Below are 24,078 nucleotides of genomic sequence, written 5' to 3' on the forward strand. Positions count from 1 at the left end.
TAGTAGTCATCCCACAGGAACTGGTGGAAATCTACCAATGGCCATCAAGGGCTTTGGGAAGTCTAAGATACACTCAGAACCTGAATTCACTTCCCATAGATAGGGTGTCTCTGATAAAAGAAAAAGAAAGAGGTCAATAGTTGACTGATGATAAGGCAGAGTCTCGTACCCCACTTTCCTTTACAACAAACACAGGGAGAAATTCAACTAGGTCAAGGGATGTTTCCAACTGTGATTCAAACAAATATAGGTGAGGGTCCAGGCTGTGAAAAAGACTTAGAAAACAGATTTTCCAGGACAAAAACTTCTTTGAAATTAAAGGCCTCCTAGAACCCAGCTTGAACCAACCTTCTCTTCCCCTAGAACTTATAAGATCATTGTCTTATGAGATGACAAGATATCTATATGTAGTGAACTTGAAATTGAAGGAGAAAAAAAAATAGAGCTGATTGGCTGGAGGAAAGCAGCTGTTTGGCTCCATCTGGACATATGAACATGACAAATGATGGCTAACAACCTTATTCTCTACCTTTGTGAATTCTAAGGAGTCATACACCTTGAAGACTGGAGCGTTGTCTGGTGGAACTGAAGTTACATTATCAAAAGAGATCCACAGATTTGTATGCCTTAAATCCCTGAATCTGACCAGGATACAAGTTCATTCAACATATTTCAGTTGTTATTGTCAGTTAAAAACCCCAGCCAAGAATCTTCCCATCTTGTTGTTCAGTCACTAAGTCGTGTCTGACTCTAATCTTATCAGGGTCTCTCACATACTTAGGAGTCAGCTGGCTTTGAGCTGGTCAACAATGTTGCTGCCATCACATTTAATAACCAAACCAAGTCACACAACCAACCAGATTCAAGTGGTGGGGAAACATACTCCAGTAATTGATGGAAGGAGCTGCAAGATCTTGTGGCACAGGGCAGCTTCGGGGAGGGGAGGGAGTAAAGAACTACGACCATTTTCACAACCCATCCATCATCATCTCTAACCTATTTCCCCACTCCAGGGAAGCCTGGGGCTGGGAAAGGAACAGGTCAGGTGTCAGAAAGGTTTTCACAGTAATGGGTCAATCCAGTCTCCAGACTCTGGTCTTCTTTACCTCATGCGATCATCAGAAGTGAGGGTGCCTTTTAGGTTCATTTGCTTTTGTCTTTTGTAGAATATTAAGTGCTCCAGTATAGCACACTTCTTCTTAGACAACTAATGCCCATGAGTACTGATGGCTGCTTCTTAACACAATGCAACATTACTGATCAACTTTCCTGATCAGCAAGTCCAATCTCCAGAGTTGCCAGTCACTCTTGATGGCGCAGGGGGTAAAGGATCCATCTGTAATGCAGGAGACACAGGAGATGCAGGTTCGATCCCTGGGTCAGGAAGAACCCAGGAATTTTTGGCAACTCACGCCAATGTTCTTGCCTAAAAAAAAATCCCATAGACAGAGGAGCCTGGTGGGCTAGGACTACAGAGTCAGACATGACTGAGCATGCATGCAAAGACAAGGACTTGATGACTCAAAAGGAAGAGATCATCCCTTTATTATTTCAAATTCTGATAAACACGAGCAAAGAAATACTTGAGAAATACTCAAAGAAATCCCCTACCCACAGGCACTGCCCCACCACCTGTGCACTTTGGTACAAAGTGGGTAGATCAGTTGATATAGGATTGTTATTTGATTCTGCAGAACCACATACCTCTTGTAGTGGCTGCCCAGCTCACAAATTCACCTCTATCTATGGGCATAAAACCAGACCTGCCCAATAGGACCCAGATCCTATTACTAATTAATTCAGGGGCAGCTCCTGGCCTCACCAGACCAATCATCTGATAGACTAAAAATTCTGGCCTGAGATGTTCAAAGCCAGGGAGACCTTGCAGCAAAATCAGGCTTAAGGCAGAGGGGCTCTGAGGACGATTTACAGAGGTCTCCAGGTGGTCCCATTGCTTGGTCTCGGTCCCAGGGTGTCACAGTTCAACAGCTTCATGGATTCCATGAGATGCCCCAATATTCTTCCAACAAATATCTTCTTTTTTAAAAAATTAGCTATCCAGAATTGATTTCTGTTGCCTACAACTGAAAGTCTCACAACTAACATACCTCTAAAACGTTACCTGTTTAAATAGCGAATGGTCTCTCCTTCACTCTTGCTTCAGGAGTGGGGTGGAGAGAATAGCCAACATACACAAAACATTTCTAGTAGAGTTATCAGAACATAGAAACAGAGTGGTAACCACTACCAAATGTTAAATGTATTATCTTTTGTCCCTTAAATTCCACTTTTTAAGGAATTTACCCTACAGATACACCATCCATCCAGTGTATAATATTCATAAGGCACTGTTTCTAATAGTACAAGATTGGAAACAACCAAATGTACATCAATAGAGAACTAATAGTAAATACCCAAATGTCAGAAGGCTATGCAGCTGATAAAAAAGACTGGACTTTTTATGCACTGATACGGAATGGTTTTGAAACATATAGTTAATTTTCAAAATCAGTTTGGAAAATAATGTACAGAATGTGTTAATCATTTATATTTTTAAATAAAATACTATACACACACACACACACACACACACACATAATGCATAGACTACCTCTGGAAGGACACACAAGGAGCTGGTGAGGTATCATTTCTTAAACTCTGTATTGTATCAGATGTAGAAGGGCACATCTATCTACAAACATGAAAGAGAAAAAAATTTTTAGGAAAGAAAGATTAAGCCCTAAATGCCCATATTTCTACACTTGAGTGTCTGGAGTCCACACATGCTCTCACTGCTCAACTGAGTGACTGCTAGAGATTAAAAACCTTCCTTTCCTGCCCAGAGGATGTCACATCAGCTCTGATCACCTTAAGGTAGTTTCAACTGTTGAAGCCCTGACTCAGGGGTGTGCATGGAACTCACAGATGAACTTGGCAGTGAGGTGAGCTGAAAGGGAAGTAGGCAAGGGAAACTAACCTCTGAGCAAACTGTGACAGATCATGCAATGATTGTTTCTCCTGGATCTAGTCAGAGGTTTGTATTCTTCTTGGTTTTCTGAAGAAAATATCTTTCTTCCCCACCTTAGAAGTGTGCCGTCTCACCATTCCCAGCCATGAAATCCACTCTGAGAATAAGGATAAAGTGTCTATGAACCGTATTCATATGTACATTCTCTCTTTCATTAATTCATAAATACATGTGTTGGTCATGGTTCTAGAAGCTGGGAGCACAGCAGTGGCCAAAGCAAAAGAGGTGTGTGTCCTCATGGAATTGCGTTCTAGATGGGAAAAGCAAGAATGCAAATAAATAAACAGAAAAACAAGAAAGACAATTATAACTTGTGATGAGTGATGAGAAGGAAGCAAATAAGGTGCCAGGGAGCAAGGGTCTGGGTGGGAGGGGAGCAGTGGAGGAGTTTCGAAGGTGGCCAGGGTTGGCCTCAGTGAAGAGGTGACATTTAAACTAATTGTTGAATGACAAGAAGGAGCCAACCCCGCAGAGGTCTAAGGGAGGGAGTTTCAGGCCGATGCAAAGGCCCTGAGGTGGGAAAGAACTTGGTATGTTTGATGGGGGCCACTGTGGTATGTGGGGAAGGTAGGTGAATGGTAGAAAGAGAAGAGGTCCAGGGAACAGATGGAGTTATCCAACATCTCCTAAATAAAAAAGCCAAGACATCATCTTGCCTACAAAGTTCCAAAAACCAAAGATGTGGTTTTTCCAGTAGTCATGTACAGATATGAGAGTTGGATCATAGAGAAGGCTGAGCACAAAAAGAATTGATGCGTTTGAATTGTCGTGCTGGAGAAGACTCTTGAGAGTCCCTTGGACTGCAGGGAGATCAAACCAGTCAATCCTCAAGGAAATCAACCCTGAATATTCATTGGAAGGACTGGTGGTGAAGGTGAAACTTCAATACTTTGGTCACCTGATGCAAAGAGCCAACTCACTGGAAAAGACCCTGATGCTGGGAAAGATTGAAGGCAAAAGGAGAAGGGGGCAGCAGAGGATGATATGGTTAGATAGTATCAGCGACTCAATGAACATGAATTTGAGCAAACCCTGGGAGATAGCGGAGGACAAAAAAAGCCTTGCGTGCTGCAGTCGATGGGGTCACAGAGTTGGACATAACTTGGGGACTGAACAACTAAAACAACAATCACCCAATTTACCTAATTTACCCAGGTTTTATTATCATAAATTTCATCCCACATTAGCACTGCAACATCATAGAAAAGCATTTGTCTTCTCCACAGTCTTCATCAAGTGCTCCAGTACCTTTCCACATCACATAAACAGATTTCCAAAGCTTGAATACCTCATCAGTCAGGTCAACCAGATGGTTCAATTCTGGAGTAAGCAGAAATTTATTTTCTATTTCAATTTATTCTATGTAAGTATTTCCCCTATTCTTGGCAGCTGACACTCAACAAATCTTGTTGATAACTTGCTCAAAATAACTGATATTCAACAACTCCATATTTCATTCTGGATAGTTCTGGATTCAAAGCCCGTTTTATCACTCATTGTCTGCATGATATTAAAGGCTGGTGCCTCAGTTTCCACATCTGTTTACCTACCTAATGAGGTTGTTGTGAGACTTAAAGTCTCCATACATGTACTTTTCAAAGTACATGAAAAGTACTCTGACCACACATACTAAGCCTCAGTAACTGTTGGCTGATATTCCTTATTAGTCTAAGGGAAGTCCTTTCTGTTCTGTTCATAGGAAGAGGGCCCTTTAGCCAGTACCCCAATGTCCTGTACCCCAATCAGTTTATTCAGGAGCAGTGTGAACTTTGACAGTGAGATACATTTAACTTGGAGGTGGTTAGGACACCAAAGGCTTGGCTGGTTCACACAGCAAAGATGCTTGGGTAAGTGGGTAATTCATGACAGCTTCACAAGATAGTCTCATAGAACAGGTATGCAAACTTCAGAGGATCTGAGGAAACTCAACAGACATTATGTGGTCTGGTGACATGGGCTTTTATGGGCCCCTGAACCCAGCTATTCCAAATTATAGCAGGATAATATGATTACTCTTGTTTTAAACACTTATGTTTTGGGTTGGCTCATCCCATAGCAATAGGTAACTAGAAGACTGCTGCTGCTGCTAAGTCATATCAGTCGTGTCTAAATCTGTGAGACCCCATAGACGGCAATAGACGGCAGCCCACCAGGCTCCTCTGTCCATGGCATTCTCCAGGCAAGAATACTGGAGTGGGTTGCCATTTTCCTTCTCCAGTGCATGAAGGTGAAAAGTGAAAGCGAAGTCACTCAGTCGTGTCCAGCGCTTCGTGACCCCATAGACTGTAGCCTACCAGGCTCCTCCGTCCATGGAATTTTCCAGGCAAAAGTACTGGAGTGGGGTGCCATTGCCTTCTCCAACTAGAACACTATATAGGGGGGAATTGTAGTCGGAGGATATTATGGGGCTGTTGACTCGGTCTTCACAGCTCATATGCTCAAGTATTACTAGACAGCCAGAAAGAGACAAACAGAAGGTTTTCTTAGACACTTCTCTTTGCTATCAGCTACTTGCAAGGGCATTTCCATCCATTCTAAGTGAGAATGGGTTCATTCATGGTTTGAATTTGCTGCAGTGTCCTTCCTGGGACTTGTAAAGTACTAGATGATCAAATTAAAAAAAATGGAAAGTGGGGTCCACTTGGCTCATATTTACATACACAGGTACATAGGTGCAAAGTTAGACCTTTCACCTCCTTTTAATCAAGCATCCTTCATCTTCCTAGACTTGTGGGAAGATTTGACCTCTGTTATTAATCTTGTTTTATATATTTGTGCAGACTGAAATATTAAGTGCACACAGCATGCTCTATCATCACCTGCTCTTTCTTTGAAGCAGCGTCCCAGTGATAAGGCTCGAGTATAAAAAAATGGCCCGGGCACTTGATCCAGGGAGAAGAAAGATCTGGAACATCCAACAGGGCAAGTCTTCCCATAGCTGTGAAGCGGGGAGGCAGGGCAAAGAGCCTTGAATTCCTGAGTCTTGCTCATTACTCTGGTCGTGCTTGGTGAAGCTGAGTGTCTGAATTTCTTGTAGATGGTGAACATCTGGACAATTGCTCTTTTCCTGCTGGGAACAGCCGAAGGTAAGAAACATCCCACCTGCCTCTTGGGAAGGACTTAAAGTCATCATCTCAACACTGGCTAGAGAAACCTCAGCCACGGCTGGGCTTCCAGCAGCTCCAGACAGCTCCAAGTTTCCACAGAGAGGTGGATGGGGCTGCCCCAGTGCCTGGGAGAGGAGGCAGTTTGTGGGGGGCCTGCCTCAGAGCATTTCCCATCAGCCCACCTTTATGCCCAGGGTGCCTGAGACCAGACTTTTCCAGATAAAGTATTAAATCCTTGTCTGGGTTAACATATTGACTGCCAGGGCCTGTTATCACATTAATAGTCAATAAACACGTCTGAAGCTCTGGGGATAGAACTTTATTTTTTTAATTCAAGGGAATTGCTTTACATTGTTGTGTTGGTTTCCGCTGTACAACAGTGTGAATCAGCTGTAAGTATACATATATCCCCTCCCTCTTGCCTCTGGGTCATCACAGAGCACCAAGCTGAGCTCCCCGTGCTGTACAGCTGCTTCCACTGGCTGTGCAGTTTACACATGGTAGTGTACATATCTCAACGCTACTCTCGAAATTCATCCCACCCTTTCCTCCCCTCTGTGGCCACAAGTCTGTTCACCATGTCTGCTTCTCTATTTCTGCCCTGCAAATAGGTTCATCAGTACCATTCTTCTAGATTCCATGTATATGTGTTAATGTACAATACTAGTTTTTTTTCTGACTCACTTCACTCTATATAACAGGCTCTAGGAAACACAGAACTTTTAAGTTTTGCTGGTGGTTCGAGGCAGAGAGGTCTCTGTGGGATTCAGTGGGACAGGTCCCTAATCAGAAGATCGTGGGGGCCAGACAAGGAGACAGTAGATGGGGCTGAGGCAAGACTCTGCCTGGTCTTCAGCCTGTCCCCAAGCAGGGGAGTGACCAGCCCAGGCTTGGGAGCTAATCTCTGAGCACAGTCATCCTTTCTCTCCAGGAAACGAAGTGTGCTATGATTCTATCGGGTGCTTCTCTGACTCCGAGCCCCGGGCTGGGACTGCAATCAGGCCCTTGAAAATTCTCCCCTGGAGCCCGGAGAAAATTGGCACCTGCTTCCTGCTCTACACCAACAAGAGCCCAAACAACTTTCAGGTGAGACCTCTGCTATTCTAACGTTGTTGTAAAGGAGTGAGCAGTTGTGTCTACCCGGGGACCAGAAGTTCCTTATCCCTGTACCCTCCTCCTCTACCCCATCTTACCAGCTGCTCACCAGGCCTAGCCAGACCTGGACAGAGTTGGTCTCTGGTAAAAAAAAAAAAAAAAAATTGAATTGAATGAAGGGTTCACTTTTGTCAGAACCTCTAGCTGGTTATGTGATTCTGGTCTGTGGCAAAGAGCTTACCAAAAAACCTATGAAAGGCAAGACCATGAGTCACAATCCAGACCTAGTAGAGGTAATGATTCCTGACTTGCGAAGGTGTGGCAGGGAGAAGTCAGGGTGGGCTTCCTGGAAGAGGTGGCTTTTTGCTAAACTTTGAAAAGTTGTGGCATTGGAACAGGCAGAAATGGGGCAGAAAGAGACAGGCCAAAGTGGCTGGGCTACAAAAACATGGAACTCTTCTGTGTTTGTCACAGATTCTCCTTTCCTCTGATCCATCAACGACTGAGGCGTCCAATTTCCAAACAGACAAGAAGACCCGGTTCATCATCCATGGCTTCACAGACAAAGGAGATGAGAGCTGGCTGGTGGACATGTGCAAGGTAGGGCCCAGCTCTAACCCCCGTGGCCTGTGCCACAGGCATCTGCCCTTCCTTCCCATGAATGCCTCCACCTCCCTTTATGCAATCTCAATTAGTGAACTTGGAAACAGGAAACCCTGACATATAAGGTTTTACTATCCAATTAAAATGCCTCTTCACAAAAATAAAAAGCCCTTTCCACATTTCTGGACTGCATCAGTAACCTGAAGCAATGGCATTTGCTACGTGAGCAATCACTTCCACCCTCTCATTTCTGATTAGATCACGCCTAAATGGTGTCTGCTTCATTTCAGTAAGGCTACTTTGTATTCCCATAGATGAGGGATTATGTTCTTTTTGTTCAATTCTTTCCAACTTCCCTAAGAGTCAGAGATATGTGCTATGATCGTTTATTTGAGATAGGAGGACCTAAGGCTGACCAGGTGCCCCAAATGGCAGAATGTGTGCTTGCTTAGTTGCTCATAGATTCTCATGTCCAACTCTTTGTGACCCCCATGGACTGTAGCTGGCCAGGCTCCTCTGTCCATGGGATTTCCCAGGCAAGAATACTGCAGTGGGTTGTCATCTCCTCCTCCAGGGGATGTTCCCTACTCAGGGATTGAATCTGTCTTTCTTGCTTCATCACCTGGGAAGCCTTTGCGCTAAACTGCAGAATAGAAAGTGTCAAAACCCACTGTAATAGAGTGTCTTTAGGTCAAAAGGATAGATAATGGAATAACACACATGTGTACACATGCACATAAACACATATGTACACATACACACAAGCATACATGTGCAAAGGCACACAAACACACACATAATATACCATCCATCCCTTCTTTTCTTGTGTTCACTGATTCAATATGTTTTTCTGACACATAAGAATTTATCCTAACAGCCTGCCTTCCACACACACATTAATAAATCCACCCTAATATGTCAACAGGAAAAGTTACAAACCCCAAAAAGTGAAATCATTCTGCATTTGACCTCAGTTTTTACCAGGTACTTAACTCTTAGTATTGCTTCTGTCCCATCATTAATAAGTATCTTAATGTGTAGACTGTAAGATATAGTTAGTACTCCAAATTCTCCAAGTTTGTCAGAGATTCCTCAGTTCAGTTCAGTTCAGTTCAGTCACTCAATCGTGTCCAATTCTTTTCGACCCCATAAATCACAGCACGCCAGGCCTCCCTGTCCATCACCAACTCCCGGAGTTCACTCAAACCCATGTCCATCGAGTCGGTGATGCCATCCAGCCATCTCATTCTCTGTCGTCCCCATCTCCTCCTGCCCCGAATCCCTCCCAGTATCAGACTCTTTTCCAGTGAGTCAACTCGTCGCATGAGGTGGCCAAAGTATTCTTCAGGGCTGCTTTAAAAATAAAGGTCCTGAGAAAACAACTGTTGCTATTTGTGTGTGTGATCACACATACTAGCATCATGTATGTGAAAAGATTCTTGATGGATTTTTAATTTATAGCACCATTTTAGACTCAATCTGGTCCTATATCTTCCCTGGCAGAACTTCTAAGCATATATCAATTCCTATGACATCCAGGAAGAAGTTTTCCTTTCAGAATTCTCCAATATATTTTGAGTCAGTACAGTTCTATTTTTCAGATATCTGCAGTGTGTCTTTCTTCTGTGAAATACTATGCTATCCTAACTCTAAAAATAGTGACCCTTCCCTCCCACCTTAGAACTTAGTGCCCTGTAGCCTGGGGTGAAGCAAGCCCAGCCTTTGTCAAGAGGCTAAAAGGACCCCTAGTGGTCAAATCCACAAAGTCAGTTAGACCCCGGCTTCCAGAGAATGAATGCACTTGAGACCTTTTCTTTGCTCAACAGGGCTCTTTAAATGATGCCCTGGTTTTATCCACCTTACTGGATCAACCTTACTGAATCTGGTCAAAGAAAAACAGAGTGGTCAGCTTTTAATTAATCTACAAGCTAGAGAGGAAACTTAATTTGCCTTTCTCATAACATACCCCCCAAGGGATAATTCCTGTTGGCAACAGGATTCCTAACAAAGTCAAGTTCATCCCAGTGCCCCTGCTAGGAAGGGACAGAAAGATGGCCAGTGGTAACTCTCAGGGACTATTTCTGAGCCCTGGTTGGATGTGGATTCATAAGCCCCATGATAACCCCCTGGAGTCTCTCCAACACCAGAACATGTTTGAGGTGGAGGAGGTGAACTGCATCTGCATGGACTGGAAGAAAGGCTCCCAGACCACCTACACTCAGGCCGCCAACACCAATGTGCGCGTGGTGGGCGCCCAGATGGCCTAGATGCTGGCCGTGCTCAAGGTGAGTGGGGGCCGGGCTGCAGAGGAGGTACGTGACACCCACTGGTCTCTGTATAAAGATGCAACTGAGGCTTCTATGTTTAAAGAGGAAATATAATTGATAGTTCTCTCAGAGTCTTACTCCTAAAACTCACTTTGAATCAAGGCGCTGTGGAACTGTAGACCTGTAATAAATAAGTACATTTGGGTGAACATCTCTGAGACCAGCGGGTGTGAACACTTTGAGCTTTGTGTTGTTTGTTTGTCCATCCAGTATTTAGCAGCACAGTGTCAGGAGCTCTGCCGGGACATAAAGAGGACAGCTGTGGTCCCAGGCCCTGGGGGAGTTTACAGTGACAATAGGGTGTGATCAGGGTTCTGATGTGGGGATGGGGAGGGAGTAGCTCCAAGGCTTTATAGGAGCACATGGAGGTCAGTGAATCTAGTCTGAAGAGGCAGGGCCGTAATTAAGGATGTCTCCCAGAAAGAGACATCTAAGTTGAGAGCTGGTGGCTAAGCTGTGGATGACAACAGGAAGAGAAGTTGGAAACAGACCCAAATGCAACATATTTGAGGAACTGAAAGTTCCACAAAATGTTTGGGTAGAAAAAGAGTCTAGAAAAATAGGTGTTGAGTCAGGAAAGCTCTGAGGCTTTTGTAATGAGTTGGGTTTCATCCTAATGGCAGTGGAAGGTTTTCAGCAGAGAAGTAATGGCTTTAGGTTTGCAAAAACCGCAGCAGAGAAATATCCTGACAATACAATCTTCCCTCTCCAGTCGAACTACAGCTGCTCACCTTCCCAAGTCCACCTCATTGGCCATAGCCTGGGGGCCCATGTGGCAGGAGAGGCAGGGAGAAAAACTCCAGGCCTGGGCAGAATTACAAGCAAGACTTGAGGGCCAGGGCCCCAGGTTTTGTCCCCAGTAGCCCCAGGACATGATACAAGACTCACTGGCTTGGAGCTGGCCCCAAGGAGCCCGTCCCTTTGTCTGTGGCAGAGCCAGCTAGAGTCTGCACAGAACACTTTGGGAAGCTCCTCAGAAGCCTGTCTTTGTGGCAGGGGAGGTAGAGGCTTGGCTCCCTTTGCTTCCTTCACTCTGTCCACATTCCCGCCTCTCTAGATCCATGTTTCTGTTGGTGTGGTTCTCTTAGCAGGACTGAGCACCCAGGAAGATGCAGAGCAAGACTGATAGGAACGTGAGCAAACACAGTTAAGAAGGATCCATGTGGTCATTCCTTTTCCCCTTCTCTGAAATCAAGGGCAGAAGAGAACACAGAAATCCCACTGTCTTCATTGGCAGAAGAAGTGCCGTCACCATCACACCAAAAGCATCCTTTTAACCCAAGCGAAGCCTTTAAATCATAACAAAAAATTACATCAGTGTAATATAATCATTATGAAGCTAATATAACTATTACAGTAAGCATAGACTAAGTGCCTACTTATCCCAGATACTTTGCAAGTGCTTTACATTTTTTTTTCATTTAATGCTCAGAACTAAAGAAAAAGGCTGAGGGAAGCAAATGACTTGCTCAAGGTCACACATCTAATCAGTGATAGAACTGACACTCAATCCCAGTTCTCCTCTCTTATGGCTTAAGAAAGTCTCTACCTTTGTAAGAACGCTACCGTTTATTTCTAAGAGATAGTTATGTTTGGGTCTTTACAGCTTCTCTGATAAAATCTTCAAAGACAACTGTTAAATCCAAGAGTCCTGTCAAGAAGGAGATATAGTCAGTATTGTCCAACTCTTTGAGACCCTAAAGAGCCTGGAAGGCTTTACTACAAGCACCACCATATAGTCAGGGAAAAATAATACTAAATATTTACTTACACACCCATAACAATGTGCCAGGCACTTTGCTAAATGCTACATATCCTATCTCATTTTATCTTATAATAGCTGAATTATTACCCTTATTTTATAAATGGGGAAACTGGGGCATAGAAAAAGTCAAGTGATTCACCCAAGGTCATGCAACTTGCTCAAGAAATAGCCAAGCAGGGCTTTGGAGCCAGGCATCCTAGTCCCAGATGGCTTCCCAGATGGTGCTAGTGGTAAAGAACTTGCCTGCCAATACAGGAGACATATGTGGGTCCAATCCCCCCATCTGGAAGATTCCACTGGAGGAGGGCATGGCAACCCACTCCACTATTCTTGCCTGGAGAATCCCATGGACAGAGGTGCTTGACAGGCTATAGTCCATAGGGTTGTAAAGCGTTAGACAAGACTGAAGCGACTTAGCATATACACACACATGCATGCATCCTAGTCCCGGAATCTGTGTTTTGAATCAGGATACCTTACTACTTCTCCCCCTTTCCGTCCAAACTTGGGAAGTGAAAGAGAAAGTTGAAGAAGAAAGATATACAAGGAAGTGGGAGAATCTGTTGTAGAAAAAATAAATCCTTTCCTAAACAAAATCTGAATTTCTTTGCTCACCTACCCTTCTCTATTCATGCACTAGAATGTAATAAACATCATAGAGCCTTGATGGCTCCATATTTCATGCCTTGGCCATGGCACTGCACTGCTCCAGGGTATCCCCGGAGTTGGGTAGTGTCCAACCTGGGCAACTGTACAACCTCCATCTTGCCGGCACCTACCGTCAAAGCTATTGTGTGCAGCACTGACCATCTCTTTCAGGGTTGGATCCTGTAGAAGCAAATTTTGAGGGTACTCCTGAAGAGGTCCGACACGACCCCTCCGACGCTGGCTTTGTTGATGTAATCCACACAGATGTAGCTGCCCTGATCCCATTCATGGGTGAGCCCTGCAATGTTCCAGCTGCAAGCACTTTCCAGTCGTGTTTTAAGCAGGAGAGCCCTGCATGAGGAAAAGCTCGCCACCGTTCTGAATATTTCAGGCTTTGGAGTGAAACAACAGGTGGGTCACCTTGACTTCTTCCCAAATGGTGGAGAGGAAATGTCCAGATTCAGGAAGAATGCCCTGTTGCAGATCGTGGACCTAGATGGCATCTGGGCAGGTAAAGGCTGAGCAGAGTTGGGGAACCACTTCCCTGGGGGAGCAATGCCATTCCCACAGCAAAGCTTAACAATGAAAATACACTGTTCTTTAAAAACAATCTTCCTTTCTAGACCGTATTCTTAAAAATACAGCCAGGTATCATTTGTTATATCTCAGCTCTGCTGGTTGTTATTTCCTTAAAATATTGTTGTGGGTGTCCAAGCAACAAAGATTTACAAAACCATTGCTTAAAGCTGTTAACTCGAATAGTCAATTGATAGCTACCTAATCGGAGAAGGCAATGGCAAGCCACTCCAGTACTCTTGCCTGGAAAATCTCATGGATGGAGGAGCCTGGTAGCCTGCAGTCTGTGGGGTCGCTAAGGGTCGGATACGACTGAGCGACTTCACTTTCACTTTTCACTTTCACACATTGGAGAAGGAAATGGCAACCCACTCCAGTGTTCTTGCCTGGAGAATCCCAGGGACGGGGGAGCCTGGTGGGCTTCCGTCTATGGGGTCACACAGAGTTGGACACGACTGAAGTGACTTAGCAGCAGCAGCAGCAGCAGCAGCAGCAGCTACCTAATAAAGGAAGGAAATACCATAAAAGTAACTATCCTGACTTGAAGAGAATTTTTCTACCATTTCTTGTTTATGACATGGTTCAAGCTTATGTTATTGGCTTCAACTCCATAGGTAAAATGGGAATATTCCCAGTTGTGTCCATGGCAAACCAATTTGCATGAGAGTCACTACTCTTCTATGTTGGGGCAGCAATAAGAAGCAATCACAGGTAATGAAGATTAGAGCAGAGACTTGCTACTCAACATGGCTGTTCTTTATCAATGGTCAGCAACTGGGATTAAGGGCATCATTCAGATACAGCTCTCTGTATCAAATAAAGTCAGAATGACAATGAATAGGTGAAATTTTCAGCCAGACTCATGATTTGGCCCCACAAATGATGCAATATTTTTATTGGATGTGAGCATAATGACTTGGCAGGGATGAACACCGCCAAAACAAATGTTAGGGCTGAGGACCAATGTGTTTGTCTTTCATGGCTTTATGAGGCTTTGAGAGAATAGGGTAGCCTAGACTCTCCATCAGTAACAACCAAGCAAGTTCAGGCCAGATCTTGAAGGTGTGCTATGATAGCTACCACTTGGCAAGAGTTGGTAGGGGCCAAGGAAGGTTCTAAGAAGGAGCAAGACATTGCGAGAGTGAACAGGGTGTTCACATAAAGCCATCTAAAGCTATTCAACCTTCTCTTTTATTTGCCTAAGTGTGTCATGAAAATGTCCTTGCCCTGCTTTTGTCTTGTCTGGGAGGTCATGTCACATCTGATTGTGTCCTTAAGAACCTTCAACCTGGTGCCTGGGACATAGGACAGCACAGAGGTTACAGACCTGGGCTCAAGCACCAGATAGGCTTGGGTTTAAATCTCAGCTCCACCACTCCGAGCTGAAATATGAAACCTGAGGCTGGAGTCTATATGACTTTCTGTAATTAAGGATGATGTTTTACCCATCTGTGAAGAAAGTGAAAGTATTAATTGCTCAGTCATGTCAGACTCTTTGTGACCCCATGGACTGTAGCCCACCAGGCTCCTCTATCCATGGGAAATCTAGTTTGCATGAGAGTCATCACTCTTGTCCATGGAAATCCCATGGACAGGCAAGAACACTGGAGTGGATTGCCATTCCCTTCTCCAGGGGATATTCCTAATCCTGGGATTGAACCTGGGTCTGCTGCGTTGCAGGCAGATTCTTTACTATTTGAGTCATGAGGGAAACCCCTGAAGAAAGGTGAGGGTGATAGGGACAATACACGTAAAGAGTTCAAAACATTCCCCAGCAATCAGAAAGCAGGCATTCTATGTTAATTGTCATTTTTTGTCTGGATTTTGGACTCATCTTAAATTTCTGAATATATAGTCCCATCCCACTTGGAGGGAGAGGCAGAGAAATTGTCATGGGACCCCGGTCACCTGTGCAGACTTCCTCCTTTGCTTCATCACGAACCTGGGACTTCGTGGCTTGCAATCACCTGAGAAGCTATAGGTATTACTCAGAGAGCACCCTCAATCCCAAGGGATTCACCACATACCCCTGTGCCTGCTACAGGGACTTTGAGTCTGTAAGATGTTATCTCGAGTCCCACGGTGGTGCTGCTGTCCTGCTAAGTTGGGGTCTGCAGTACTCTCCAGTTTCTGATCATCCCTGATTGTTTTTGGCACTGCTTGTCAGAGTTCACATGGAATGAACCCCTCCATGGAGTGGAGGGGGAAAAAACCTTTAAGCAGGAAGTAGCTACAGTTCTAGAAGAGTCACGTGGGAGAGGAAGATTCTGGGGAAATCAGAGAGTAGAGCAATCAATTCAGTGATCTAGGAAGGCTTCCTGCTGGAGGCAAAGTTTGAATCTTTCTTGGAAAATCATAGATTTTAGAAGGAGGAGAAGGAGTGCAGATTTCTGACTAAAGCAGAAAAAAAATAGAATGTGAGAGAAGAATATACACACCAGAGAGAAGGAAGGGTGGATGCCAGGCTGGGGCCGGGGGAGGAGGGGTTGTATCTTACACAGCTGGCAGTAAGAGAGACAGAAGAAACGACACACTGGAGCCTGGTGTGGCCATCTCTCTGCAGCTCCCCATCCAGTGACATCTTGCTGGTAGCCTGAAAGTGGCCACAGTCAGAGAGTACTTATAGCATGGAAATTGGTAGCCACACAAAGGACTTACTGTTCCAGCATTGCCTATTAATCATTCACTGGCACGCCACCTGATGGAAGCCATATTTGACCTGACCTGGGGCCCGGGCATCGATTTTCTAACCCTCCTGAAGTAGTTCTAATGTGATGCGCCTCAGGCTTGGGTACCACATCCTGGATGAAGGTAGTTTAGACACCATCTATTCCAATCTCTTTCCAGTTATAAAAGAGGAAACTCAGACTACAGGAAAGATGGGTGGATCATAGAGAGACAAGCGTACCTTACAGCCAGATCCATCTTCCTCATTAGAACAAGTGCTTCCCCTGTCCAGATGAAGGGCGCCCACAGATGGGACACTAGGCAGACAGATTTGCTGGCAAGACACGTGAGGAGCAGCAGAAGTTCTTCCTGAACACAGGAGATTCCGGCAGATTTGCTCGTAAGTGGCGTTGTGACTTTCCTGCCCTGGTAAAGAAGGTGTGATTCCTGTTTTACATAAATATAAATATTACATAAGTAAAAATAACCTGAAATATTTGTGGGTACATTTTATCTTAGTAAAAGGACACATCCACTCAAACTACCCCACTTAAGACTCAACTGTGAATTTAGAAAGGGTCTGCTTTGCTTCCAGTTTATTTCTGTGGCATAAAATTAGCTCGTGCAAGTAGCATGGCTGATGGGCCAGCAGCGATTTATGTGTTTCTATGGCCATCTTCTCTGAGTTTTTACCACCCCACAATCTTTTGTTCTCTTCATCATAAAAATTGTCTCATCCACATCTGTTTTCCTATTCATTCAAAATTTATTTGACACCAACTCTTTGCTTGTCCAGCACACTTAGAAGCCCAACTCCAGTCTCTCCATTTCCAGCCTTCCGTCCATGTGTCCCTCTTGATCATGGCGGGGGAGGGGTGACTCTCTGGTGGAGGGTGAACAGGAATCAGAAAGGGGTAATTTCAATCCTTTGGCCACCTCATGTGACGAGTTGACTCACTGGAAAAGACTCTGATGCTGGGAGGGATTGGGGGCGGGAGGAGAAGGGGACGACAGAGAATGAGATGGCTGGATGGCATCACCAGCTCGATGGACATGAGTTTGAGTGAACTTCGGGAGTTGGTGATGGACAGGGAGGCCTGGCGTGCTGTGATTCATGGGGTAGCAAAGAGTTGGATGCCACTGAGCGACTGAACTGAACTGAATTGAATTTCTCTCCAAATTCAGCTGAATGACTCGGACAAAGGGTAGAGATGGGCATGTTTCAGCCACTTTGTGCCAATCTGCCCTATGAAAGTTCCTTAAGATGTTGGACTGTAAAAAGAAAAAATAGAGAGAGACTGTGTATATACAAATACATAAATATAATACAAGTCATATAGTACTTTAAGTCAGGTTTATTGAGATATAATTTATGTACAGCAAAATTCAGCCTTTGTGGTGTATAGCTGGTTCTATGGGTTTTGATAAATGAATAGTCATGTAACCATCTCCACAATCAAGATAGGGAATATTTCCATCACTGTATACATATTTATTTAAAAAGACGTTGATGAATCGATCCTTCTTCTGATGTGGTGATGCATGAAATACATGCCCATATTTTAAAACAACAAATTAAACATTCAAAAGCCATATATTCATTCCTCAACTAACATCTATTTATGGACCACAGACTGTTCTAGACCTAGGGGAGGATGTAAACACTCTAGTATGAAATTTATAATGCAGCAGAGAAGATGGAAACTGAGCAAGCAGCTCCAAGTGCACTGGGCTTGGCAGATTGCTGCTGGGATATCGGGGGGGCAGAGCACACAGTCTTGACCAGAGGAAGGGGCAGAGAAAACACCTCTGAGGACCTGAAGGGCACGTAGACATTAGGCAAAGTGTGTGTGTGTGTTTACATTCCTATGTGTGTATGCGTGGGAATGTGAATGTGTATATGTGTGTGTGTGTGCGTGTGTGTGTTTATGGGGTTTTCCAGGTGGTGCTAGTGGTAAAAAACCTGCCTGCCAGTGCAGGAGGTATAAGAGATGTGGATTCAACCCCTGGGTCAGGAAGAGCCCCTGGAGGAGGGCATGGCAACCCACTCCAGTGTTCTTGCCTGGAGGATCTGTTGGACAGAGGAGCCTGGTAGGCTATAGTCCAGAGTCTCAGAGACTCAGACAGGACTGAAGCGACTTAGCAACGTGCACGCACGTGTGTGCTTTTGTATGTGTGTGTGTGTGTGGTCATAGGTGTGCAAGTTCATGTACACGTGTGTGTGCTCCTGGGGGCCAAGACAGCTCTTCAGGTATAAATCTTGATGACCTCTGTGCTGGAGACTGCTCAAGCCACAGAGAGGCAAAGGAAAGACAGACCTGGCCCTTGAGACTGAGGACGGCATCCCGAGTTCCAATATGAGGACAAGCCCTCAACGCTTCTCTTCTCACCGTCACTCCCATCACTGCCCTTCTAGAGTGGAGCTGTCCAACAGAGCTCTAGTTCGTGGTGGAAATGCTCTGTGCTGTCCAGTGCAGCAGCCATTAACTGCATGTAGCAATTCAGCACTTTCAATGTGGCTAAGGAAACTGAGGGTTTTTTTTTTAATTTTATTTAATCTGGGTTTAAATTTAAGCAGCCACATGTGATTAGTGGTCCCTTTACTGGGCTGGAGCCACTGCCAGATGCGTGCTTCTCCTTAGGGCCTAATTCCAGTTGTAGCTTAACAGGAAGGAATGGGGAACAGGGATCTGAGATGTGGATCCACTGTCTTGTGCATGAATAGACTGAACTCTTTTCTATGCCCCATGCAGGCTGGAGATATGGTGTTTCTGTAACACTGTCTGGAAGAACAGCCACTGGTCAAATCAAAGTTGCTTTGTTTGGAAATAAGGGAAACACTCGTCAATACAATGTCTTCAATATACAGGACTTTCATATGCGTGCATTGACATGCTTGCATATTTTTCTGAATGGCTTTTAAATTATTTACTTTATGTATTGAAGCTAATTTCAGATTTCTTCTAAGAAGTGTTCTTTTCTCTATTATAAATCCAGGCATTTAATTCTTTCTCTCTCAGTAGATAAGATTTTTTAAGATTAAATCTAATGTTATCCCAGATATCATGTTTTCTGACTAGCCTAGTCACACATGTGTTTTGTGTTAAAATAAGTGGCTAACTTGTTATTATACAAATAATTCGACCAGAAAAATATGAAAGAATTACATGGTTTTGTATAACAAAGTTTTGAAGATAAATGAACTTACATTTGAAGAAATAATATTTAAATAGTAGTTTGAGGAACTTCCCTGATGGCCCAGTGGTTAAGACTCCTAGCCTCCACTGCAGGGGGCACAGGTTCGATCCCTGGTTGGGAAACTAAGATTCCACATGCCATGTGGCATGGCCAAAAATAAAATAAATAGTAGCTTGAGACTGATAGCATTGTAACTGAGTTTTTCATTTTTCTAACCTTTATCTGAGAGTTAATTTGGAAAAATTATCTAGTTAATCTTGAGTAGAGAAAAGTGACAGGGACTTATCTGTTCATTAGAACTTATTGCAGGAATGGGAATGTTTCTATTTCTCTATTTCAAGTGGGATTATCAAACTAGGCCCCACCCTTTCCAGTGAGTTTGACGCAGATATTGACGTTGGAACAACTGAGAAAGTCAAGTTTCTTTGGAATAACAACGTGGTAAACCCAACCCTCTCCAAAGTGGGTGCAGCCAAGATCACTGTGCAGAAGGGAGAGGAAAAGACAGAGTAAGTGTCTTTGCTGGCTTGTTCCTGAGGATGTTTGTAGAAAGTTGCATTTGTCATGGAAACTCACCCCAGAAGGTCAGTTAAGGTTCAGCCAGGGTCCTCAACACTCTCTTTGGGAAGCACAGATGGTACAGCTCCACTTTCAGTGAAAACTGAGGAGGAAAAATAAGACAGATAATAAGAAATAATTTCTGAGGGATATGGGTTATAAATATGGGTTGGAGGATGGCTACATGTTAAAGAGGGGATGATCCGTGAAAGCTCAGAGTAATAGAAGAAGAAATCAGTTTTAGCAAAAGATATACAATTTGAGATGAGACAAGAGAAAGCCGAGATGGCCATACTTGCAGAATATTCATCCTGACCCAGGATGTCCCCAACTGTCCCAGCTGTGAGGCATATGGGGGTAATGACCAAAGCTCGGACCCCAAGTTCAGCCAGGAGGACACCCCTGTGTGGCGAGGCAGAAAGGGGCTCCTGGGCTCTCGGTCACTGACTGAGGTTTGGGAGGTCAGGTGGGGTCACTAAACTCAGGCCCCAGAGAATGTCCCTCCCCTGGGCAGAGGGACAGCAGGGTTGGCAGACCTCACAGCTGTCTCTTCAGGCTGGATGACCTCTGAGGTCCTCCTTGTCTCTCTGAAGGGAGGATGGAGAGGCTGGCCCAGGTGGGTGGTCAGCAGAACAAGAAGATCCTCTCAGAGAGAGCACAGCACCGAGGAGGCAGGTGGGGAATGCGGGGCGGGCCGGGGGTGCAGCCGAGGCCTCCCCTGCCGGCCCCACTAGAGAACACTGGGGCTTAAAGGTCAGTTCCCCAGGCCCTGTAAGGAAGTAGAACCATTGCCTGCATCCTGGGACCGTGTGGTTAAAATTAGGTCAGAAGAATGTGGTCTCATTGGAATCTTTACAACACGAGGCGTTCCCAGGAGATGACTTGCTCACAGGTAGATCTGAGAAAGGAAAAAAAATATAAGACTGAATAAGCCAGGGTGATGCACCCTACAGTGTCTTTCTGCACTTTCTAGAAAAGGAACAGAATGTACTTGAGGCTGTGCCTGAGGCCCTGAGTCCATCGGCTGCCACCTCAGCTCTCTAGAGGCCTATGTGCAGCTTCCCCACCTGCCAACTCCAGAGGGAATCTATCCAAGAAAACTGGATGGTGGACTTCAGATATTTTAAATATAGGAAGATCTAGTCTCACCAACTAGTCTGGGGAATAAAAATGCTTAACTTATTCAAATATTTTGCTGTTGGGAAAACAGCCAATAAGTAACATTTTAAAAAATAATAATAATTGGGAGACCAAAGAAAAGTAAGACTTTGGTCCAACCTCCTCTCAGATACCCCTCAGATTCTTTTCATTAATATGTGGAAGTTATTATGGTTTCAAGTCCTACCAAGGAATCTGCTGACAGGAATTCCCTCCAGTGACATGGTGTCAAAAGAAAAAATTGTAGTTTTCTCCCCATTATTTCTCTCTCCTCCAAACACTGGCCTCCTCCCTTCCTTCCTCTCTGACTTGATTAAGTACCAGATATGCCAGGAGTCCAGGAGAGGGATGCAAAGACAGAGGGGAGGATGCTCTGGAGGGCTGAACAATGTAGCTGCTGGAAAATTAGACTTAGAATTCGTGCAAAAGGTCAAATGACACAGTATGAACTCCCCATGAGGGGCCCGAAGAGAGTGGGTGGGAAGGCAGGCAGAGAGTCCCAGAGGATGAGAGGGGCAGGGGGAGGCCAGACTGCTGAGGGCAGGCCTCCTGTGCAGAAGACTGGAATATGATTGGAGGTTAGGGTTAGGGCTTCCCAGAAAGACAAACGAAATACAGAGGGAAAGTGGGGAGGGGCCAGTGAAGGTGAGGAAAGAGGATGGAGCTTCAGAGCTCATAGGTGGTGAGACCTGAGAGAAGCCCGTGTTTCTTAGAAGAGCTATAACCATCATCACTTACATCTGCACTGGTTTTTACTTAATTATAAAGCTTTTTTACGTGTATTGTCATGAGACATATTATCAACATGGAATTCTCACCAGTCACGGGAGAGAACTACGCCCTCTTCTACAAATGACACCAGTGGTGAGACTCAAGTAACCAGCTCCCTGTCGTGTTGGGAAGGCAGGAGACGGGGAGCCCCAGCAGAGAGCCAGGCCCCCGACTGCAGGCTTGAAAGGCAAGGTCACGGTAGCTTTGGAGTTGACCCAGCCATAGAAAATGCGGGCCATGACGTCAGCTAGACCTGTGTTTGCGTCTTGGTTCTTCCACTATTGACTGAGAGCCCTCTGTGCCTGTTTCCTCTCCTGTGATGGAGGACTCGTGACAACACCTCTGCACACTTGTGAGAAAGAAGTTCACATCGCATGCACAGTGAACAGCTAGTGCCTTTGCAGCTAGTAGCAGCTCAGTCTACTGTAGCAACTGTATTTTCTGGAGCTACTGTAAGGTGGAATCGGGTCCCCAGAGTGACTGAGCCAAGAGTGAGTCCATCTGTAAATCTATGTGCCAGGGTTTTGGGGTGCTCGCATGGGTCGTGGAGAAGGAGAGCTGTGAGAGCCCCAGTCCCTGCTCCAAGGAGCTCACAGTCCTGGCTGCCAGAGTGCCCAGAGACCATCCACCCGGATTGTGTCCTGAGTCCAGGCCAGCCCCACCCACTGGAAGCCCAGGCAATCAGCCCTCTAGGAACTGTTTGAAGCTACCAGCCTAGGGCAGCCTTCAGCCTTTTGAATTGTAAATCAGCAGTTACCTTCACTGAAGGAGTCCAGTTGCCAAATAAGGATGCCCAGCACTCAGAAAGCAGACCTTTTCCCTCCACAGACACAGTTTCTGCAGCGAAGACGCCGGGAGGGAAGACATCCTGCTCACTCTCATGCCCTGTTAAATGCCAGGTGCGGTGCCGCTGCGTGTAACACCAATAAATCCGTTCATGCATCTCTCTGCTCACCTCTGTTGCTGATGTCAGCTGCCCCCGTGGGATATTTGGAAACTGAATATTTTTAAATGTCCTGCACATTTTCCGTATATTTAGGTTTCCTGCCCTTGACCTCCAGTTACCACACCTTCCCCCCGACCCCCCAGTTTCCTTGGTCCTGTGCCCGCTGGTTTCTCCTCACCTGAGGGGGTGGCAACAAGCAGCGGAACTAGAGGGTGGGCGTTGAGGGGCCTCAGCAGAGCTTAAGCCCTGCCCCTTCATCTACCAGTGAGGACAGCGTCCCAGCGCGGGCGTGGGGAGGGTGGCGGTGGGTGTCCGCTGTCCCAGCACACGGAGCGGTCACTGACCTGTCGTCGGGACTGAGATCATGGAAGGCCGTGCCAGGAAGGCCGTGCTAGGACGCGGCCTCCTTGTGGTGGTAAACTGGGTGGTGATGGGCCCGTCTGGAAGCCTTGGCTCTTGGTGAGGTGAAAGGGGCTCCGGCTTCCCAGGGCTGTGGTGGGAGCGTTTGCAGAGCACAGACATTCTTCAAGCCCCACTCCTGCCCCTGGCCCCCTGCGCTTCCCGGACCAGGCCGCTCAAAGCCTTCTCCCTGAGGCCTGCAGGGCCAAGTGCTGAGAAGGGGTCCAGGGAATGGCTTCTGACGGGAGTGTCCAACACAGACCCTGTGGAGAGGGACTTTTCAGTCATGGGAGGGCGGGTATGACGCAGCCAACCAGACCTCATCATGAGTCCTAACCCACAAAGGTGTTCTGTACCTGGTGGAGGGAGGAGTCTTCAAGGTGGTCCAGCCTGTCCCATGATCAACCCCAGGGGGGCTCTGAGGGACCAGGAAGGTCATTGCCTCCCCTGAGTATCTCCCCTCTTGGTCACCCAACCACCACAGCAGTTTCTAACCCCTCATGGCACGTCAGGTATTACTGAGCTTCAAACTTGCGGGCAGGGCTTCCCTGAATGGCTTAGTGGTAAAGAATCCACCTGCCAAGGCATGAGACATGAGTTTGATCCCTGGTCTGGGAGGATCCCACATGCCACAGAGCAACTAAGCTCATGTACCACAACTATTGAGCCTGTGCTCTAGAGCCTGGGAACCACAGCTACTGAGCCTGGGGGCCGCGACTACCGAAGCCCCCACGCCCTAGAGCCCACGCCCCACCACAAGAGGAGCCACCACACGAGAAGCCCATGGACTGCAAATAGAAAGTAGCCCCAGCTCGTTGCAACTAGAGAAAAGCCCACTCAGCAACAAAGACCCAACACAGCTAAAAGTAAATAAATAAAATTATAAAAAAAACCAAAACACAAGACTCGAGTGCGAGTGGGCTCCAGAACAGTCCTCACAAGCAGAGAGTATGATGAGGATTTACTGAGCGACGGTAGTAGGCTTCATAGTAAAGGGCAGGGGGTGTTGGGGGGCGGGGGGTGGTGCTCAATAAACAGTGTAATGAGGAGGAGGGAGCGCTGAGCAGGAGAGACCCGGCCCTGGCCATGAACCCACACTCTGGACAAGGCAGCAGATGCAGTCAACAGGATACAGACTCTGCAGACACTCCTAATGCCAGCTCTGTGCCAGGCGCTGGACTGAGGGGGAAGCGGATGACTGTGAGGCAGTGCTCTTGGCATGCCAGCATGTA

At 45.8% G+C, this 24,078-nt stretch overlaps 1 protein-coding gene across 1 annotated transcript; it reads left to right on the top strand.

Moving 5' to 3' along the window:
• Positions 1–6,065: 6,065 nt before the first annotated feature.
• On the top strand, positions 6,066–22,393 carry LOC129555949 (inactive pancreatic lipase-related protein 1). Its single transcript, XM_055425910.2, is given in 12 exon segments — positions 6,066–6,114; positions 7,067–7,221; positions 7,705–7,830; positions 9,981–10,118; positions 10,873–10,981; positions 12,745–12,864; positions 12,965–13,084; positions 15,088–15,206; positions 16,087–16,216; positions 18,570–18,678; positions 19,356–19,523; positions 22,330–22,393. Coding segments are annotated over 12 exon segments (1,407 nt in total).
• Positions 22,394–24,078: the final 1,685 nt, after the last annotated feature.

Source organism: Moschus berezovskii, chromosome 12 (genome assembly GCF_049115385.1).
Source record: "Moschus berezovskii isolate FMDL1 chromosome 12, NW_MosBer_1.0, whole genome shotgun sequence".
NCBI lineage: Eukaryota > Metazoa > Chordata > Mammalia > Artiodactyla > Moschidae > Moschus > Moschus berezovskii.